Source organism: Budorcas taxicolor, chromosome 8 (genome assembly GCF_023091745.1).
Source record: "Budorcas taxicolor isolate Tak-1 chromosome 8, Takin1.1, whole genome shotgun sequence".
Lineage (NCBI taxonomy): Eukaryota > Metazoa > Chordata > Mammalia > Artiodactyla > Bovidae > Budorcas > Budorcas taxicolor.
Window position 1 is genome coordinate 42,867,406 of NC_068917.1, and position 21,891 is coordinate 42,889,296.

The 21,891-nt window shown below is 35.1% G+C and overlaps 1 protein-coding gene across 1 annotated transcript; it reads right to left on the reverse strand.

The window, feature by feature from the left end:
- Window positions 1–2,679: 2,679 nt before the first annotated feature.
- Window positions 2,680–21,035, reverse strand: CDC37L1 (cell division cycle 37 like 1, HSP90 cochaperone). The gene is made up of 7 exons (XM_052644932.1): window positions 20,860–21,035; window positions 16,844–17,125; window positions 13,757–13,850; window positions 11,038–11,153; window positions 10,562–10,684; window positions 6,722–6,886; window positions 2,680–3,222 (listed from the first exon to the last, which is right to left on the reverse strand). Exons 1-7 carry the CDS (start codon window positions 20,989–20,991, stop codon window positions 3,121–3,123), a joined length of 1,014 nt encoding a protein of 337 aa, XP_052500892.1. The 5' UTR covers window positions 20,992–21,035; the 3' UTR covers window positions 2,680–3,120.
- Between the last annotated feature and the right edge of the window lie 856 nt (window positions 21,036–21,891).

The window sequence follows — 21,891 nt, forward strand, 5'->3', positions numbered from 1 at the left end:
TGCATGTGCAATTGCATGGTGGAATAATGTCACCAAAGTGTGAATCGCTTTGGTGATGTGTCATATTTTACCAAAGGACTCTATAAAAGTGTTTGAAGAGTAAGCAGCATGACAAATGTCATTTAAAGAAACAAGTCAAATATGTGGGAATTAAAAAAAAAATAGGCTTATGACAATGGTTTCAACTTCATCATTAGATGTTAAGCAATTCATAATCAACTTTTATTCATCACTGTACCTCTCCCCACCATCAGCTTACATAGTAAGCAAGCTTATTAGATGAGTCAGCTTCTCAGAAGACCTGTGAAATAGCACATACATGTCCATTACAGATGGGAAATGAATGTGCACTTTTAAAATGCATAGGATATAGAAGCAAAACTGAAATGAAAAGCCTGACCCTCAGTTGAGATAAGTACATTTCTGTCCTGTATCAGTTTAAGAACTGAAATACATGACCAACTTTGAGAACAGTAAACTGACATCTTTTTATTTTTCTCTGAAAATATCCCAAGATTAACTTCAGAATCACTTTGCCTAAACTCACAATCAATGTTTTCATCTTGTAAAGCCACTACTAAACTGTATTTATGTTTTTTGGGCACCATTTTAGTTTACTTTTAAAAGGGTAATAGGAATGCCAGTCTGACAGAAGTCCCAATTTTCCTAGAGAGAAATTACAGGAGAATGTGAGCTCACTAGGCAAAATTTGAAAGAACCCATGGTATAACTGGATGAGAATATTACTCATCTCTCTCTCCTAGAGAATAATCTTTAAGTCAGTGTTATATCTACCACCCTGATAAAACTGAACTAACAAGGAATGTAGTGATAGCTATTTTAAAAATATCTTTCATTAGAAGATTTTTCAAATGAAGAATCTCTGATAGACACTCTGATATCAAAGATACTTCATTTGTTTAGATTTTCCATGGTTTGTATAATTTGTTTGGAGAAAATTGTGCAAACTGAAAAATAAATTATTCTTTTGCTTAGTATACCCTTATTATTTAAGAAACAGAAAACATTTCTCCTAATAGGAATTCGTTCTTAGTAAAATAAAGAAAAATAAAAAGGATGTCAATTTATTGTTCTGAGTACTAAAGTACTGCTAAACTGTAAGTTATAGTCTTTAGGTGCAAATTATGGTGTCAGTCAGTAGCTCCCAAAATAAATCCAATCACTTTCACATTGAAAACATACAACACTTTCCTAAGTAAAAGCATATACATAACCAAATTTTAAATAGTTCTTAAATAATTCGTATTTTAGAAAATAGAAACCAAAAATATCCTCCAGGAACAGTGTACTCAGTTTGTTGGTAATTTCTCTCCTTCCAATCTTCAGTTTTTATCCTCTCTAAGGCAAAATGAAATTAAAAACAATTTAGAGCTTACAGGCAAATTTTGGGGAAAAGTGAGGTTGAGAAATAGAAAGTAATGGCTCAAGTTACTTTTCTATGAAGCTGGGAATTTTATTCCTATATTCATTCTCCATTTGATAGGACAGAAAAAACAAGAGCTTGCTCCAAAATAGGGAAAAAAAAAGCAGAAGCAGAAACTTTTATAACTAGGTCACTGGTTAAAAAAAAATATATATATAGGCTGATGAATGCTACCACATAAATTAGTCAAACATTTTATTATAGAGTATGTATTAAAAGCACAAAAACAAGTTTTATTCTGAAAACCAGGAAGATTGTGATGTTACATATGTATGATTCAGTAATTCCAATCTGTTTCTATGAGTACTAAGTGCCTTATCACCTCAAGTTACTTTAAAACAAGGTGCACATGAAGCCACCATCACAGATCTGGTCACCATGTGGGTGGCTTCTCAAATTGAGACATGTAGTCCAAATCCCATCTGTCATCTTCTACGTGTTTACTACTAGTCCCAGCGGGACTCAGCCACCAAAGACTACATCTGATGCAAATCAAAGCTCATGTTCCTGTAAGTCAGGTTAATCCTCAAATAATAAGGATAGCATAATTAACAGTCATCTCAATCCTAGTAAAACGAACCGTCAAATATCCTGGCATATTTAAGGTGAATTCTATAGGTAAGTATTAAAGCTCAGGAGCATTCTATGGTAACTGAGCTAAAGAGAGGAATGACAAATGTAGTAAAGCCATCATTGCCAATAAGGATCACCAAATTCTTAGAAGGAAGTAGTTCGTGTCAAAAGATTTCTCTTGCCTTTTAAAAAAGTCTTTGGGCCACATCTGAGTAAAACAATAACTGTAACTTAAAAAATCAGATTATTTTTCCTATTTGTTCTTACAGGCCTTTAGTTCTTTCAAAACTCGCTCCCTGAGAGATCCCAGACTGTGTCAAGAAATTAAGAGTGAACTTTAAGTTGGATCTTACTAAGAAAAAAAAAAGTTATGAGCTTTATCACTTTTTATATCACTATATAACCCTAATGCTAAAATGTCAATAGGGTAAAATCAACTTCTAAGGGAAATATGTCTGAGAATATTTGGGGGTTAATTTAGTATCCATATAAAATTGATACTATAGTTAAGGATTTAACTGATGGTGCTGAAGAAACAAATGTAATATTATTTTAAGGGGAAAGACTTTTAATTTGTACTACCCAGCTTATTTAGTAAAGCAGATTATCAACTACTGATTTATTGCTTTTAATATGATCAAACACCAGATTTGACAGCTAAATTAGCAATAGGATACATTTTAATCTTTAATCATTTTTGTAGAGTAGGACATGTACATATCCATATAAAAAGACTGTAGCAGATGCCTCCTAGAATCAACCAGTTCTTGTAAACATTGCAATTGTGCAGATTTTCATACTTTGATTCCAAAATTGAGAACAGTAAGATTAAAGGCAAATTTAGTAGCCAAAAAACCCAAACAAAGTCCAGTTTGACTTCTTGCAACATATGGTACCACTCCTCTCTTCAGGAAAAAATAAAACAAAAAAAAAAACTAGCAGCACATAAAAAAAATTTTACAAAACGTTTCAGTACTCTGTTTTCCCTCCCATCAAAAACCGAACAAAAATAAAGTGCAGCACCCATAAAAGTGTCAAGAAAATAGCCAAGTTCTTCCTTTTTTGTAACAAAATAGTACTTGGCTTCAGCAGTCTTAACCAAATTATACAGTGTCCATCATTTTCGGTTCATCATCTTCTTTATGTACCACTGAGTTTAAACTGCAGAGAGCTGTATTGATAGAATACTGAAGATAATCTGGATTCTGAAAAGTATAGAGAGGAAAGAATGGATGATCATCAGTTATATGTCAGTACATGGAACTGCATATTCAGTTTCATATTCTCTCTCTCTGTAGTATAGCAGAATAGAAAAAAAGATGAACGCTGAAGTCAGACTTTGGTTGAAACCCAAGACGATAAAGAAAAAAATAATAGATTACTACCACTTAATCCAAAGAGATGTGGCAAAGACAGAATGATATATGTAAAAAAGAAATGTAATAGACACTACCTCTTCCCTCCATTTAAGAAAACTATAAAATTTTAACTAATCATATAAGGCTATATCTATGTGATTATATGTATACAGCTATTGACAATTTAAAAGATAAATGGCTTTAAGCCAGCAAGGTATTATGATGATTACTATCTAATTATAATAGTAAATATTAAAATTACAAAAACACTAGAATAAGGTAAAAAAGACTATTTACTAAGTGAAAGTTATAGCTACCTTCAGAATCTATTTTGGTTTCTCAAAAGTTAAACTCAAGTGAGAAATCTTTTGAAAGAGACTTGTATTTAAAAAGTTGAAAACAAAAGAACAGTGTAATTTAGGTTTTATTTTTTTAAACAGAAGAACTCAAAAATGTTCTAATTTTGTTCATTTCTTAAACTAGGAACAGAAAACCTTGCTCAATAAATGCAAAAATAAAACCACTGTTACTAAAGCACCATGAATAGAGACATAAGCTCTTAAGACCCAGGACTTTAAGGAAATTTTTCCAATAATTCAATTTGTCTACTCAGTTGTTCTGAATATCGCCTAGCAATTTAGTTTTACCATGAATCACCTACTTTCATCTGTTTATTTAATATACATCAATGAGGAAAACAGTCCATACAGGGCAGATACCAGATCTCTCCATCCCAAAGGGAGGAAGTGTTCTCAAAAATCTTTTTAGTAAGTATAATACTTTTTGATTCTTTTATTGTAAAAGTCAAAAAATGAACAAGAAGTTAGTTGTATTATTGTCAATAAGGTTTTTTATGAAGGGATTGGCACAAATAACTGACTGAAGTCTGGTACACTAAAGTAACCTTGGACCTAAGTTCTAACCCTGACTCTTCCACTTAGTATAATGCCATCCTCAGAGAAAATAATTCATCAAAAGTTAGTAACAGTAAAAGCTAGTATATAGGATAAGCCTAAGGTAACTCTTACTTACATCTCTGTTCAGGGGGCCTTGGTTCAGTTCTCTCAAAACTAAGGATACTGGTATTTGGTCTATCTCATAAGATTGTTGTCAATTTAAAAAAGAGATTAAAAGCTGAACTATTATCCAAATTTAAGTTTTATAAAAAATTATTAGTAGATTATTATACTATCCCATTCTCCAAAGAGACAGGCTGCTAAGACCTTTTCTGACCATCCAGGTCCAACAGAGCTTACAGTTACTCTCTATTAAGACTAGGTTCCAGTTTTTTATGAGAGAATTTTGACTATAAGAAGTAGCTGAAGAGATTCTTTAAAATTCGTCTACTCAACTCCTTAAGAACTGAAGGTAGCAGTAATGGTGGTTTCATGTCCAACTCTTGTGACCCCATGGACAGTAGCCTGCCAGGCTCCTCTGTCCATGGGATTTCCTAGGCAAGAATACTGGAGCGGGTTGCCATTCCCTTCTCCAGGGGATCTTCCCAACCCAGGGATCGAACTTGATTCTTCTGAATTCCAGGTGGGTTCTTTACTGCTGAGCCACTAGTGAAGCCCTAAGAACCGAAGAGACTTAACAAAACAAAAAGCACTCAATATACCTAATGTACACTTAAATCCCACTGATTACCCCATATTCTCATCCAGTAACATTCTCAACACATTTATTGTCTCAGAGACCAGTTCTTCCCAAGAGCACACAACTGAGCATGCTGTCATAATTCTAGTATATGATTCAACAACAGTTTATGATGTAGGTGAATGAGCAGTGGAGTAGGACAGAAATCCAGGCTTAGAATAATAGCTCCATCACTTACTGTACTGACTTCAAGCAAGCTACTTAACCTACAGGAGCTTCACTTTATTCATCCATAAAATGAGTTTTTTTGAGAAGATTAAATAAGATACCACATACAAGTGTTTTGTAATCTATAAGTTGATATATAATAAAAATAAGTTGTTATTTTAAGCTCTTCTTCCAAATCTCCTCTCAGTTGACAACTTGATCCCTCGGGTTGTTTTCCATCTTATCCATCCCTCAAGCAGGTGACTGTGTTTCTATGGCTCTAGCTGAAATCTTCTCTTTCCCCTCTTATGTTTAGAATCAGCAGCATCCTCAAAAGTCTCTTTTTTTCCTCTGCATTCATTATGTGACACCTTAGTTTTAGGAGGTTTATATGTTGGACTTGACAGTTACTTAGTCATAAAATTTCTTAAAGACCGCGTTCCTGTTGGGCTACTTCTCACAGAACTGCAGAGATAATCATCACTTTATTAAAACAGCATTAAGAGGTAATCTGGGGACAAACTGAGGGAGAATGTTGCTTACATGTCTAAGGGGTAACATGACTAATTATTTAAAAATCAGATTTTCTTTCTTATTCTTGAGAATTATATTTTTGGCTGAGTTAAATATGATCAATTACCTTCCTTAAATTGTCCCTTTGGCCTACAAGTAACTGGACTACTGAAATTATAGCTATAAAGTCAAGGCAATGAAAATCTCAATTCCTACAACTCTTTGAGAATTAAAAATAAATACAGGTCTCTCTTCATAATGTCTTCTGAGTGAAGTCTAGACTTCCCTTTCACTATGTAGGCAACAGGCTAAAATGCTAAAGCTGGTCTGAAAATGAGAGATGACTGGTTCAATTTAAATGCTACTAAAACTAAAATGGGCAGCAACTTCCTAGTGACAACTTAAAATTGTAATTCTAAGTAGAATCAGGCAGACCCAGTGGTCCAACTTCCTCTTTTTAACATAAATTCTTTCACGCTCGTGAGATAATTTTATGTTAATCTAATCGCAGACTTCTAAGATGCTTAAACAGTTGACCAATATTACCAGAAAGAACAGTTCAGTGTAAGTTACATTAATTTGTACTAAAATGTTTTATCTGGTAGGCAACACCAACATTTAAAAAGATAATACTAATAAACTCATGCAATAAATCACCTCAGTTGCTACTTGGGTATATGCTCGGAGCTAATCCATCTTCAATTCTTAACAGTATAGTTCTACTCAGGATGGGATGTTGGAGCCATCTTAAGAAGTTTATGACTTAGATGATCATTAGGTCACATGTGCCCTTAAGAATGCTTAGATAGTCCTCATCTCTTCTATATTTAAAGGAGTAGAATTTGGTGTCTCTCTAAAATACCTAAGAGATGGATAAAACTTAATGCCAAAACATGGCATGAGATGAAACTCGGAGTTATCTTTTGAGGCAAGAATATTTAAAATGACCACACATACGAGAAGAAAGAGAAGTCCAAAAGAACAAATATTATGTGAATATATTTATAAAATATTTACTTTTTTAACTTACCTGTGGTAAGGACTCTAATAAACCTATAGATCCAACACCAGAATGGGGAACATGATTCTGAACTGTCATAGGCTGAAAATTTGGTGATTGAGAATAAAGTCTGACTCTTGACTTGAAAGCTTCAAGTTCATTTTTGAATGCTTCAAAATAACCTTCCTCTTCTGCCTTGAAAAAACAAACAAACAGACTTATTTTCAAGATTTCCAGACCACACAGTAAACTCTAACAAAGCATATACCAGGCCTGAAGTGGACGAAGTAAAGATGAGGTGAACAGTTTAATGTAGAAACGACCAAGATCTCTGTCAGATTTCTGAAAACTGCCTGTTTTATATGAATATTATAGATTGGTTTGTTTCATTTCCCTCTGCTTCAGCAAAATAAAACTAATAAGAACCCTTCTTTAGACATACACACAAATGTAATGAAATAAAGTAGGCTTCCTCTGTATTTCTCTTGATTTATCTGTATTCCTGATAGGATCCAAAACAGTCCTCATTTAATCGCTCACATTCTTCTCTCCTCATCCCACTGCCAAGCAACAGCCAAGGGATATTCTTTAAACCTTCTAATTCTCTGTCAGTTAATACAGAAACACTTACTACCTGTTGTTAGTAGGTCTCTGACCCTAAAATCCCTATTTGTTAAAAGCTAAAAACCAATTAAAGTCAACATTTAACTTTGGTATGAAAATACCTTACTGTTTTAGTTACACAAGTACCTTCTTTTAAGATTATGGGAAAAAAAAGTACAGTGAGTTATGTTGAGGGAGGGGAATTCTCTCCATAATGTATATAATATAAAGAAAATTCTTAATGCAAAATATCCTTTTGGCAGTAGCCTCCATTTATAAATATTTCTTTTGCAGATTAAAAAAATGACACAGAGCACATCCTACACAATAGAACATAGGTTTTAAATTCAAGTGGTGGAAAAGATTTTGTCAAAGTCTCATTCCTGAATTATCACTGGGTCCATTTGTCTGCAGTGTGATTTTTCTCTTTAATGTAGTTTAGGTTGTGTAACTGCATTAAAACCTATGGATTAGTTATTAGCATCAATATCTATACAAATAATACAAACAATGTTCTGTGCTGCTATTCTGTATTTTTTTTTAATGAATTTAGGAGTCATTTCTTTATAACACTTCACTTTATAGTCAATAAATGGTACTTAGGGAGACACGTGCAATGTTAGCCTTTATATCCAAAAGTAATCCTTCTGAAATGGTTATGTAACAAACCATTAAAGGAATCAAGTGACACAACTGCTGACCTTACTGCATGCCTAAACCCTAGGTATTTAAATCTAGAGAGACTTGATTGATTTTCGTTTTATTAAGCAACCTATGGGTCACTTGCTCAATTTCTCTATGCTAACTTCATTTGTAAAAAAAACAGTAATTATCCTTATAAAATGTTATGAATGTTTAATGAGTTAATCCATGTGAAGTGCTTAGAATACCTTTCCCAAAGCAAATAGTTCATGAAAGTTATTCCTTAATTAAAAAAATACTAAGAACAAAATGTTAACATCTATGGCTTCAGAGCTGTTCAGTTCTATTTTGTCAAAGTATTATAAATGTCAAAAAATACATATTATATGACTATGTTCCATCATGCTATTAAACACTAGTTCATACATATCCTTTAATGTAAGATGAAGAAGAAACTTTTTTTTTTATTGCCTGTGTGTCAAAATTTAAAACAGTCATCAGAAACCTAAAATACCAACTCATCATTTACTCATTAAAACTACTGTTTGGGGAAATTTTCCTATTTTAACAGTAGAAGTGGAAGGTACAACTTCTGCCACACTAAAACATTTTTATAATTTAAAAATACAATGTTTTTCTCTATTTATAAAAAGAAATATGTTCATTGTAGTATATGAAAAAGAAAATGAAAACCATTTGTAATTCTACCACTCAAGTATAAATTGAAATTAAACTTCTGGTACATTTTCTTCTAACTTCTAATTGTGTATGCTCAAATGTATTAAATATGCAAAAAATCACGTAAAATATATATGTACAACTTAGAGGGCAAAAATTCTACTATGTACCCACAAAAATTAGGAAACAGATCAATACTAGTATTTTAGAGATCAGTTTCAATAGTGAACATTTCCTCTCTCTCTGAGGTCACAACTGTGACTTGTCAATCACTCCTTTGTCTCTTCAGTTTTACTGCTTATTTATGTACCCCTCAACAATATATTTACTTAGTTCTGCTTGTTAAAATATAAAATACTTTAAAAATAATAGCAGATATTTCATTCTGAGACTTGTTTTTTTCAGTTTCTTGTTTTTTTTATCCATGCCAATGCTGATTAGTATGTTACTAAATGAATATACCACAATTTATTCATTCTACTGTTAACAGATACTTGGGCTATTCCCAGACTTCTTGCTACTATGAACAGTTCTATGAAGCACATACACAGGAGTTTTTCCAGGCCATCAATTCTCAAACTTTATGGTCTCAGGACTGCTTCATGCTCTTGAATATTGTTGAGGAACCTAAAGTGCTCCTGTTTATGTGGGCTGTATCTATCAATAATTACATGTTAGAAATTAAACTTAGGAATTAAATATTAACTGAAATATAATAACAAACTCATTACATGTTAACATTTTAAACATATAACATATATATATATATATATCTTTAAACTAAATTTCCAAAACAATTTAGTGAGAAGTCTGGGCTTAAAAGAAGATAGCTGTACTCATACATCTGCTTCTGTATCAATCCAAGCTGCACACTCACACAAGAAGGAGAGTGAAAATGACAAATAACATCTTAGTATTATTATAATTTTGACTCAGGGCCTCTAGAAAGGGTCTTGAAGACCCTTGAGTATCCTTGGACCACATGTTGAGAAATTTTTTTCGAGGGTATATATCTAGGACAATTCCTGGCTGTTGGCACTTGCCTTGTTCAATTTTACAACAAAATCTTCCAAAGTGGTTACACCAATTTACACTCCTATAGTGGAGAAGGCAATAGCACCCCACTCTAGTACTCTTGCCTGGAAAATCCCGTGGATGGAGGAGCCTGGTAGGCTGCAGTCCATGGGGTCGCTAAGAGTCAGGCACAACTGAGTGACTTCACTTTCACTTTTCACTTTCATGCACTGGAGAAGGAAATGGCAACCCACTCCAGTGTTCTTGCCTGAGAATCCCAGGGACCGGGGAGCCTGGTGGGCTGCCGTCTATGGGGTCGCACAGAGTCGGACACGACTGAGGCGACTTAGCAGCAGCAGCAGCAGCAGCAGGCAGTTAATATGAATTACTATTGGTCTACTTCTTGTACAACTTTTAAATCATTACTAATTTAGTCAGTGTGAAATGTTGATCTTTCTAAACATATTTATTTTTCTTTAATATAGCTGACATCATCCTAGATATATATGTGTGTGTTGTGTCTTTTCACTTTATAGCAAAGCATTTTCTCAGATTAAAAATACTTCATATAATTTTCATATAATCTTGAAAGCTGGATAATATTCTATGAACTACAGGTTTTTTATTTTCTCAAACCATTCCTCTAATTTTCCTGAATATATACATTCATGTAAATGGGTCTCAAGTTCACATAATGCTATATAGTACAGCCTCTTAAAATCTAAATTAGCATAAAAACAGCAATATAATTTTTCTTTTCATTATAAAATCTACAGAATCTAGCCTGTGGCATCCTAGTTGGATGGCCTCCTTTGATGTGTATGGACAAAAAGAGGTTTCAGCTAAACCTAACTTTCCCATTTAATAATATCAAACAGCAATTATCCTTCAATAAAAAAATAAAGAAAATAATAATACCAAATAGCTACTTACTTTGGCTTTCTGGAAAAATAAGCGAAAACATCCTCTTGGATCCACATTACAGTTTTTGGCCATTTCCATAATAAACTGCATTACAACTGCTTGATGTGCTATTTGTTCCATCAGAGCCCCTTTCTGAAAATAAACAGATTAAAATTACAAGAAATATACTTAATGTTGTGATTACTATTTGGATTTTTAAAACATGAGTTTTTAATAGGTTTAAAAAGAAAAAGGTTTATAGTATATGGGAACAAGAGAGATGAGGGGACAGGAAGGCAGGGAAAGCACATTGGAAAAACGTTTCCCTATGCTAACTGAAATAACTAAAGAAAGATGCCAACAGTAAGCTCAAGCAGATCTTGAAAACAAAACAAAATTGGAATTCCATTTAATGACCTTCCTGCTTACATTTAAAGTAATGGGAAAAACAAAAAGCAAATCAGCATTCCACTAAGGTTCTCAGAAATTCAAGTTTCACATGATACCTGTTCAGCTTCTAGATGAAAACACCATAAAATAAGATATTTAGCAGTTTCTTCACATACAAGGTATGGATGGTTAGACAAAAATCTCTGACTATCATCCCATCGACTTAACATACCTGTAAAACAAGAATTAGGCCATGAATGTCAAATACTTTCTTCCTATAAGCAAAGAAATGGCATTTTAAAATGATTCTCTTTAAAGACAGCTTGTATTACCATAGAAATGTTATGGTAAAAGAGCAAATGAAGATAGGTAATAAGGCAATACCAGCATATTGGAAATAGCTTTTAAAATTCACAGCAAATTTTATTTCAAATAATTTGTCAGGATAAAGTACAGTGATTGGTTTAAAGCTATAAAAGCCCTGTATCTAGGGAAAGCCCAAAGTCCCAGGCAAATAGACACGGCTGGTTGGTCATTCTAGGCTAAAGCTAAGTACAGGTCACTTCAGGAGATTCAGTATTATTTATTCATAGAATACAAATTTTTCTATTGGAAAGATGGAAAAGAAAGCAAAACCTTTTGTTTCAAACCTTTACTTTTCAAAAGTAAACTACACTGACCCAACAAAGACTTAATAAAAGATTCAGAAAAATTACATTTCCTCTTATTTACTAAAATATGTCTGATATAGTAAAATACTGCATGGGAAACCAATCCAGTCAGTGTTATAATAGTAAATATAGTTTAACCATTTTAGTCATGTTAACCATTTAATTATGATCACTGTTTAGGCACAGAAAATAAACTCTTTGTAAAGTTGGTTAAGTATATTTGGAAATGCTGCCATTTTGCTTCAAAATACCAAACTAATCCAAATGCTACTAAAGGTGTACTGTCATCTTTACCCAAATTAGTAAGAAATTTGGTCAAAAAGTTGACACCACCCAAGTAATCACAGAATCAGCAAAGTGCTGAGCTTTATTTAGACTCATCCAACCAAGAAAGTTATCCGAGAATCGTCGTGGAAATTCTACAAGGCTACCTCAATAGTTCAGCAATAAATCCTTTCTCTAGACACAAAATGAACTTCTGTATGTTAAAGTTCCACATCAGAACATGAGTAAAAACAAAACTGAGGATAAATGTCTTACTGAGAAATACACAGTAACACAAGTAAATCAATTAAAAATAAATTATTTTTTCCTCATTTAAAAAATTGGAAAATAGCATTTTAGCATTTTCTCATAAAGAGTTTTACAAGCTTAGTTATTTCCCCAACACTTTGGGCATAGTGACTAGGTCATTTTAAATTCTGAGAAACATAATGATTATTTAAGTGACTTTAAACTTCTTCTCAAACTACAGTTAAAGAATTTAAGTAATAACTTCTAGGGGTCAGATCTAAAGAAAGTATAATCCTTATTTCTTATACCTGATGCCATAAAATAAATCCTATACAGCAATTTTGCCTTAGCTTTGTTACACTCCTGAAGAGGGAATATTTTCAACTCCATCAACTATTCAGAGAGACCACTGCTTCTCCTGTTTACTTCTCCATGGCAGCACTGTAACTTACTCAGGCACAAAATTCCTATCCATTTTGGTCTCTTTCAAAGGAAAGAGAATATATGAAAGGGTTAGTGACACTTGCAAGGGCCATGAAAAAGGGTGTCATTAAATGTTAAAGGTTTTAAACTACCTATTTAATAATGGAGACAAAATCAACTCTTGAAGATGATCATAGTTTTTCTATTTGTTTCTATAATAAATAATGCTGGAATGATAATATGTGCAAAAATAAACTTTACTTACTTCTTCAGAAACTATTCTTGAATTAAACAGAATACAAGCTTATTTCATTTTTAAAAATAAAAAGTATGAGAAAAATTAATATATGAATAAACTACAAAAAAGAAAAACAAAAACTAAAGTAGTATCCATTATACTGACAATAAGGATGAATGATATTCTAAATACTTCGGGAGAAAAACACCAATAGAAAAAAGTCTCAAAATATCACTTAAAAAGCTTATTAACATATATTTACTAAATTGACACATTATACTCCCCAGTAGCATTTTCACTCCAGCAGTATTGTCACTGCTTATAATTCTTAGGACATATCACACTACTTCCCGACTCTGGCTTCGTACATGCTGTGGCTGCTGCCTTGCCTCCCTTTATCTAAAGGAAAGCGCCTATATGGTCCTCAATATCTAACTCAGATGTTCCCTCCTCTGGGAATCCGTCACTGAAATCAATCCCCATCCTATCATTTTTCTCCAATAGAGAAAACTATTTTTCAGTTCTGTGTATATGTATTTCTCTTACTTATTATAGACTGTATTCTACTACTTGTTATTTATCTGAATAACAGTTGAAGGATCTGCATGAATTGTACAGCATCATGTCCAAAATCTGAAAAACGCTAATCTTACAACAGTAAGATAATAAGATACCAAGAAAGCAAAGATGAAAAAAGACAAAAGCAGGGACTAGTTGGGACATGCAAAGAGTCTAGGTAGTAAAAACAAAAACGACAACCAGGTCTTAGACGGCAGCATTATATAAACAGGTTCAATTTTTTGCTTTTTTTCACAATTCAGTTTACTCTGTCACTCTATTTTTTTATGTATAGCTCTAAAACAAGCCATAGAACTGTGCCAGAAGTAGCTATACAACTGGAGTTTGTCTCTATTTTATAAATTCACTTTCTGTACATATATTTATGATACCAAACATTACAAAAGAAGGAAACTCAAGTAGTAGACTTACCAAAATGTCTAATTTTCTGCTCATGTTTCTGCATAAATGATTTTGATTTATCTTCATCTTCTGTTTCTTTTCTTTTCTCTTGATTAATAAAACTCTAAGAAAAAAGTTTTGAAGTTAAAATTGAATGTATTTTAAAATCTGATATATTCTAATTGGATCTTCTTTCTCAGATATTGAATGCCCAGCAATCCTCCTTATAGATATTATAAAAAGGTAATACAGTAAAATGATACCGTATCATTAAATTCATCTGTAAAACTCTATTTTAGACATCACAGAGAAAAACAAATGAATTAACTTTTTTGTAAAACCAAATATGCCTATCAAAGGCAGGTACAGAAAGATCCTTTACATGCATAATTCATTTTTGCATTATTCATTTCCATTAAATATTTGCAACTCTAGTCTAATCTTTGGAGTTCTTGCTGGAAACAAACTCAGAAATTCAAAGATTATAGAGTATATTCACTACAAAATTTTTGATAAGACATAAAACTAAAATGTTATAAACTTTTCTTAGGAGAGGTAAATAGTTTGATTCTGAAATCACGTATAAATTTCTATTAAGGAAGTGCTTATTTTCAGTTAAAGTCATAAAACAGACCAAGATGAAGTTTTTACTTGGCCACAAAAACTGGCAAAAAGTTTCTCAGAACATCATGTGATCACATTTAAACCTTGAGATCATCACTGCCAAAAATGGAAATCTAGAACTAGCTCTCTGCCAGTTTATAGTCAGGAAACACACAAGTTTATATATTTCAAAATAAAAGCATTTTTTTTCTCTTTGTATATCCTGCCATCTAGACCAGCACTGTCCAACAGAAATACAATCCAAGTCACAACTGTAAAGTTTTCTATCAGCCACATTAAAAAAAGAAACAGATGAAATAATGTATCTATTTAACCCAACATATCCAACACATTATTATTTCAACACGTAAGCAATATAAAAATTATTAATGAAATATTTTACTTTTTTGGTACTAAGCCATTGGAATCTGGTGTGTATTTTACACTTACAGCACATCTCAGTTTGGACTAGCTACATTTCAAGCGTTCAACAGCACATATGGCTAGCAGCTATTAAGTTGTCAGACAGCACAGATCTAGACCTGTCCTCTCAAATCTCAAGCTCCCCAACAAAATGAATACATGAATTTCAGCAAATGACTGGAACATAAAGATAGTCCTAATTAATTCTGGTACAAATGTGGGCTACATTAGAATCTAACTTAAGAAAAAAAAATAATTAAAAGCAGAGACAAAAATATTTTCTTTGTGTTAAGAGACAATAACTGTATAAACAAAAGAACACTGTTTTGACCATTTCATTATAAAAAGATCATTTTAAATAGTTTTGGGGTATAAATGCAAAACATAAATAAAGTAACACTTAAGGCACATCCCTTAGAACAATATACAGAGATAGTGAATCATTCTGTTAAATGATTCTATTGAGGGGAAAGAAAAATATATAATTTGGTACAAGCACAGAAAGTCTAGAAAGATATGACTCATTGTTAACAGAGGTTATCTCTGGAAAATGGGACATGAAGGAAGCCTTTCAACTCTATTTTACAGGCCTATGTTTTGTTTCTCACAAGAAGCATGTTATACTCTTATAATTTCGCTTCATTACAGAGTAAAGCACTGATAAGGCTAGTAGGACAGGACATTTACCTATGTGTATTACTTACTGCTGCAGCAGGACTAGAGCTAGTTCAGAGGAAAGAAATTAAAGATGCCTGGGGAAGAAGAGGCTTTTAGAGTGGATGCCAGAGCAGAAACAAGTAGTGTTACACACTACATCTAGAGAATAATGAAGGTCAAAGATAAAATGGACTTCCCTGGTGGCTCAGACGGTAAAGCGTCTGCCTGCAATGCGGGAGACCCAGGTTCGATTCCTGGGTCGGGAAGATCCCCTGAAGGCCCTGGAGAAGGAAATGGCAATCCACTCCAGCACTCTTGCCTGGAAAATCCCATGGATGGAGGAGCCTGATAGGCTACAGTCCATGGGACCCGCAAAGAGTCGGACACAACTGAGCGGCATTACTACCTACTAAAGATAAAATGAGTGTGGACTTGGACAAGAATGAGCAGTCTACACCTGAGGCTTGAGAGTTTAGTACAAATAGAAAGAAGTACTACTTTACACATTTAGATGAAAATGACTTTATTTCACTGCCCACTCCTTTTTCAGATACAAAAGTCAAAGAATAAGGTCTATGTAATCCAGTGAGAAATAGAAGACTGCTCTTAATAAATTACTAACTTGGCATAAATATTTTACTACTCCTTTCAGCAGTAATGCCTGTAACACTAAGTCCAGATTACTATCTGAGGGTTACTAAATACATACTGGTAAATAACAGTGAGAAACTTTGTTTTACTTGATAAAACCAGTAACTACATTAGAGTTGGGTTTCCCAGGTGGCTCAGTGATAAAGAATCTGCCTGCCAAGCAGGAGACATGGGTTTTATCCTTCGGTCAGGAAGAACCCCTGGAAAAGGAAATGGTAACCCACTCCAGTATTCTTGCCTGGAAAAACCCACAGACAGAGGAGCCTGGCGAGTTACAGCCTATGGGACTGCAAAAGAGCTGGACACAACTTAGCGACTAAACAACAAAAAAATTGAAAGCAAGCTGATAAGCACAGCAACATCAGAAATTTCGGGTAACATCTGAGCTTTACCACATGCCAGGCCCCATGCTACCTGCTTCTATGATGTTACCTTGCTTAATCTTTATACCTGCTCTTTGTATCTGAGGAAACTGAGGCTTAGGGAAGTGATCTGCCCAAGGTTACAAAGCCAGGCTGTGACAAAGTTGACATTTGAGGCAGTCTGACTCTAGAACCCACATTTATATTCAGTGTGCTATGCTGCAACCATATAATTGGATTAAGGACTACCAACATTAGATACTACTTGGGATACATGTTTCTATAATGATCACTTTTCCTAAACTGTCAAAATTGAACACTGTTTACAGGATTCTGTTGTTTTGTTATCAGATATGCACAACTGGTTTGCACAAACATTTCAGTCTTTCCTTATTTCAGTAGGCCCAATAAAAGATAATACCTTATTAAAAACATCCTTGCTAATGGCATCCATGTTCCACAGACACATTCTCTCTCTTTGTACTAGAGCCTCTTCTTTCTGCCGCCATTCTTCTTCCCGTTGCCTCAGTTCTGATACTGCTGTTTGTGCTTTGGCATGTTCCTGATCCAAGGACTCAGAGTTATGCAGTGCTAAGCTACCAAGTTTCTGCTGAGCTTCAGCGAGATTCCATTTACACGCCACAGAGCTCTTCACAAACTCTTTCTGCTTCTGGCAAGCCATTTCAATTCCATGGCTATACATCTGGATAAAAAACAGTATTTTAAGAAATGAAGAAGGCAACAGAACAGGTATGCTTATGTAGAACAGTTCAATTTTCTATCAGTCAAGGATTTCTGTACGATGTTTTTGGCATATAGGTATCCAGCCTTCTGTGTCTGCAGTTACAATTTTACATTACAGGTCTTGTTTCATCACCTAGACGCTAAGCTTCTTCGTTGTGTCTCTCCCTGGACAACTAACAGCAACAAAAAGCCTGGCAACTAGCAGTGTCCTGCATACAGCAGGGCCTCAACAAACATTTGATTTATAGCCTTTATAATCCTGGAACAAAATAATGAAAACAAAAGCTTAAATATAGTTCATCATCTTATCAGTCAACATACTGAAAACCAGACCTTTAGAGTTTTGCTCTGCAAGTTCTTCACTGCAAAGAACTGCTTATTTAGAAGTAATCACTTCTTGGTTTTTATTTTCTTTCTGTATTACCCCAATCCTTGGTAATCTGAGTTCTTATAGGAAATTTCTATTTATAACTGATTATATCAGATACATAATTTTTAACTTAATCCTAATAAAAACAGGCTATTTTTTAAATTAAAAAAAGTCACTAGGTCCACCCTGGTGATTCTGTTCTGCTAAGATGCAAAAGTACTTAGTTTTAACAATTATTCAACATCCACATGTAAAGCACCAATATTTAATTCCTTCTAATCCTCGGCTTCATAGAACAAAAGCTAAAAGCACATTCTTCATGATTTCTTAGCCAAAATGAAGACCAATTTCAAGGTAGGTATTCAGAATAATACTCCAATCTACTCCCTTACCTGCATCACTATTCAAGCCCTTATAATTTCTCACTTTAATTATATAAGTATAGCCTTTCTAATCTCAAGCCACCCTCTACTAGACTTGGCGTGATCTAACAAAAATGAAAATTTTACATATTCACAGTCTTGAGAACTTTTAAAGTGCAAACTTCGTAGCATGGCATGGTGCCTCATGATCTCACTTCCTATTATCTCTCTTGATTCAGCTGTACTCACTCTTCTACTCCTTTGCTTATTCTTTCCTTCTCACCCCCACCACTTCAATGTGGCTATCCCCCATCCCTAAACTCCCATCTCTATCCTAGATTCTAGCATCACTTCCCTTCCCTCTTATCCTGTCCCTCTCCACCAAAGTTATGCATACTTCTTTATGCATTTGAGTGCTTTCACACAATATTGTGCTTATTTGCTCAACTATAAGCTTCTTGAGGGGTTAGAATTCAATAAATCTTAGATGAATAAATGACTCCTGACTTCTAGGAACAGACTAGCGGTGGTAAGGAATTCTAAGGCAAGTAGCATGCAAGGTTCCTCCTTTCTGGCTGAGTCTTCAGGCAAACTTAAGACTTATTGGGCAAATGTGGACACTTGGTATTCAAATGTTTTAGTTACTCATTTCCCACATGGTCCTAGTCAACCAAGTATTTATTTTTACTTTTTGTTATTCTAAAATAGGATTAAGAATAATTGTAGATTAGCTATGCTTAAGAAGGAACTAGGAAGAGGAGACAAATGAACCTGTCAAATTTATTTTGTAAGAAAAGACAAATACTAACAAAGATGAGGACAAACGGAAATATCTTGCATGGTCAAATTATGCAGGACCAAATTCTCAAATCATTTCTCAAGTCAAACATAGAAATCTTATTTCCAAATTCTAAAACTGATTAATGTTTAAATTCTTCTCTAAAGACTATGTTTGGGCATTTGAGTTAACTATCCCACATGTATTGAGATCACTGATTATATTTAATAAACACAGATTTGAAAAAGGAACTGTTAGCATTAAGGTCTACTAATATAACTTGACATAAAAAAATTTCCAAACAGGATCTCTAAGTTCCAAATTGCATTTAATTAGATCTCAGAACTATACACGACATAAAGATGTCTAGATTCCCTGTATTAGTAAAATTACACCAAGGCTGTTTTTATAGAGATTATAAAATGTTTATAAATGAAATTAAACATTTTATTCTAAATATTCCAAAAAGAAAAATTTAAGTCATAAAACTTAAAGCCAGCAAGACAAATAAGTAGGTTTGTTGTAAATACATGAACTAATTTAGGATTAGAAATCATTCTGTAAATTTTAGCACCAAAGTTAATTTCAGCCAAATAAAGTTTTACATCACAGGATGGGCAGTGCAGTAGGTGGGAAAAAACACTGTACCAGGTTCCAGAAGTGGGTTCTAAACCAGGATGTGGCAGGATCTAATTCTGCCACTGACTAGCTACATGGTCTCAAGGAAATCACTTTTAATGAAGGAGATAAGCCTAATCATTCCTAAAATTCCTGTCAGCTAAATAAGGTTATAAATTAATACACAGTTATTTTTAGAATTCGGTTTCTTTTAGGTTACTCTTTAGATTCAATCACTATGCAGTGAAATTCTTGGGACCTTTCTATTCTCTCTATAAGCCTTCAAAATTGACAATGGCAGCTGCTGTTCATTCTTTGTCTCTAGCTCTGTACCACATTCATTACATGCTTATATAACATATTTTGTATATAAAGATGACAACAGCGATCCATAATTAGTGAGTGACTATCGACTTATCAACTATCATTCTGTCCTCCTAAAAAATGTCTTGTACTTTCCCAGTGACTGGCTGGATGGAGAACAGTCTGTGGTTATGAAACAGCATTTTTCTCTTTGCAGCCAACCAACCCTGTGAGCTGGGCTTAAGATCAACGACCCTACACTTACTGGAAAACAATTTAAATCACTCATTCTCATTAACAGCAAGATAAGTCTAGAGAAAAACTATTAACTCAGTTAAGCCTTCAGAGATCCCATTTTGTAAGAAGGCTAGAAGGCAGATACCTAAACTCCATTTTATTTTACTTATTAGTGTTTAGTCAGTGATCCTGAAATATACTCTGAAAACAGGTTACGAGAAAAACCAGGACTAAGTGATATGAGCACTATATAAACACTCCCGAAGGTAGGACCTAGAAAATCCTAAGTGGTAGTATATCACATCTGGGTAAGTTTCAGAGGAAAATAGGCTTGGCTGAAAACCACAGAAAGCGGCAGGAATCTGAGGGAAAAGTCTGAAGGAAAAGGCAAAGGCTTGCCTATATGTTTTTAACTGAAGAATGGTACGAAGCAAAACTAAAATCATAAACTTCAGGGGGAAATGGTCACGCGAATGGCCGAGATTTACGCCAGCATCAAAAGCAAGGTTTACAGAATTTGCTCAGATGTCAAGTCAGTAAAATAAATTGGACCTAAAGTCTTTAGTCAGGGGCTTAGAGAATTATTGAAATACAACCATTCACTGTTCCCATCAACTGTGCACAAATATTAGAACCTTCAAGAGAATAAAGTGCTCGGATAAGAGCAGGCACAAGAGGACAAAGGGTCAACATTATAGACTGAGCTGTCCTAAATCTGGGTGCCATCAGAAGTGGGGTGGGGGAGAGGAATTTCAAGGGTGAGAAATTAACCAAGGTGAAAAAGGTGTGTGTGGAGGTGGAGGTTGGGAATATATGGCCAGCCCCTCTTCGAAGAACTCAGTAGATGTTACAAACCGATGGGATGACATCAGGCCCCCGACGCCCGGGGTCGGGGTGGGTAAAAGGGGGAGGTGGGGGCTCAGAACAGGGTCACAGAGACAGAGACCTCTGGGGGCCTGGTGACGACACCTCCCCATCCCCATCCCCCCCACCCCCACCCCGCAGAACACGGACTCCCTTCTCACCTGGGTGCCGCCTCCCGGCAGCTGCGGGCAGCGGGGAGAACCGGGGGACAAGTCCAAGTCACTCTCTTCCTCAGCCTCACCCTCTGCCCGAGGGAGGCTCCAAGGTCCTGGCGGCGGCCACGGCTGCTCCATGTCCGGCTGTCCGCGGCTCTATAACCCCCACAGCCAACGGACTTGGCGCGAGTAGAACCCGCTGCGGGGAGCCAGCCGCCCCAGCCTGCTGGGGCCGTTACCCAGAATCCCTCTGCTAGCCCCGACGCCGACGTACGCGTAGCGTTAGTCCCGGCCGCGCAGCTGGCGGACGGCGGAAAAAGACGGACTCCACTTTGTGCATCACTTCCGGGTTGGAAGGCGGGGCCGTGGGAGGTGGGGTCCCGGGGCTTAGAAGTAGGGGTTGGGTTTAGACTGCTCTGTTGTTTAGAGCTTCTTTTTATGAATCCTTTCAGCGGTGCTGACTTACTCTCCCTGGCTCTGAGGGTCGTGTCGTATTAAATACTGGTTATCTGGAGTTTCTTACGCAGTAAACAGTGGGTCCTAGAAGGTCCAGAGAAAGTATTGTTTAAAACCTGCAACTCATTCCCGTACTTATTAAGGATATGTAAACCAGTGTCTGAGGCGGGGGTTGAAGTAAGGGGAGGTTGAAAGGAAGAGAATTTTGAAAAACAGCCGATTTTCCTCTCATTTCGAGTTACAAGCAACGAGGATTCTGCGAAGCTTGACAGGGAGGAGGAGTATGCCAAAGATACAATACTGAGGGGCTTAAAAAATACCCCTAATGATGAGTACCACTAATGACGAATGTATAGGGAGGGATTCCTTTTATTTCTAGATATGCCCTTTAATCGTTAAGCTTTATCCCCTTTTTTGAGGCATGGGTCTCCTTAGGCCCTGCATGCCGAAGGTCACAATTAAATTTTAAGGGGAAGAGGTGGGGTCATCTCAGGGAATATGACTTGAAAAACTTTTGCAGGTTTAACAATCAGGCATTGTTGTCCTACTTAATAATAATTAGAGACCCCCCAAATAATTAAA

What these genes read in the sequence shown, in the direction of transcription:
- CDC37L1 (XM_052644932.1), bottom strand. Translation starts at nt 20,991, where the DNA reads ATGGAGCAGCCGTGGCCGCCGCCAGGACCTTGGAGCCTCCCTCGGGCA. An exon ending in TTCATCTAGAAGCTGAACAG is followed by an intron (nt 10,685 to 11,037) that starts GTATCATGTGAA and finishes GTTTATTTTCAG; the next exon opens with AAAGGGGCTCTGATGGAACA. An exon ending in TATTTTTCCAGAAAGCCAAA is followed by an intron (nt 6,887 to 10,561) that starts GTAAGTAGCTAT and finishes TGTTTTTTCAAG; the next exon opens with GCAGAAGAGGAAGGTTATTT.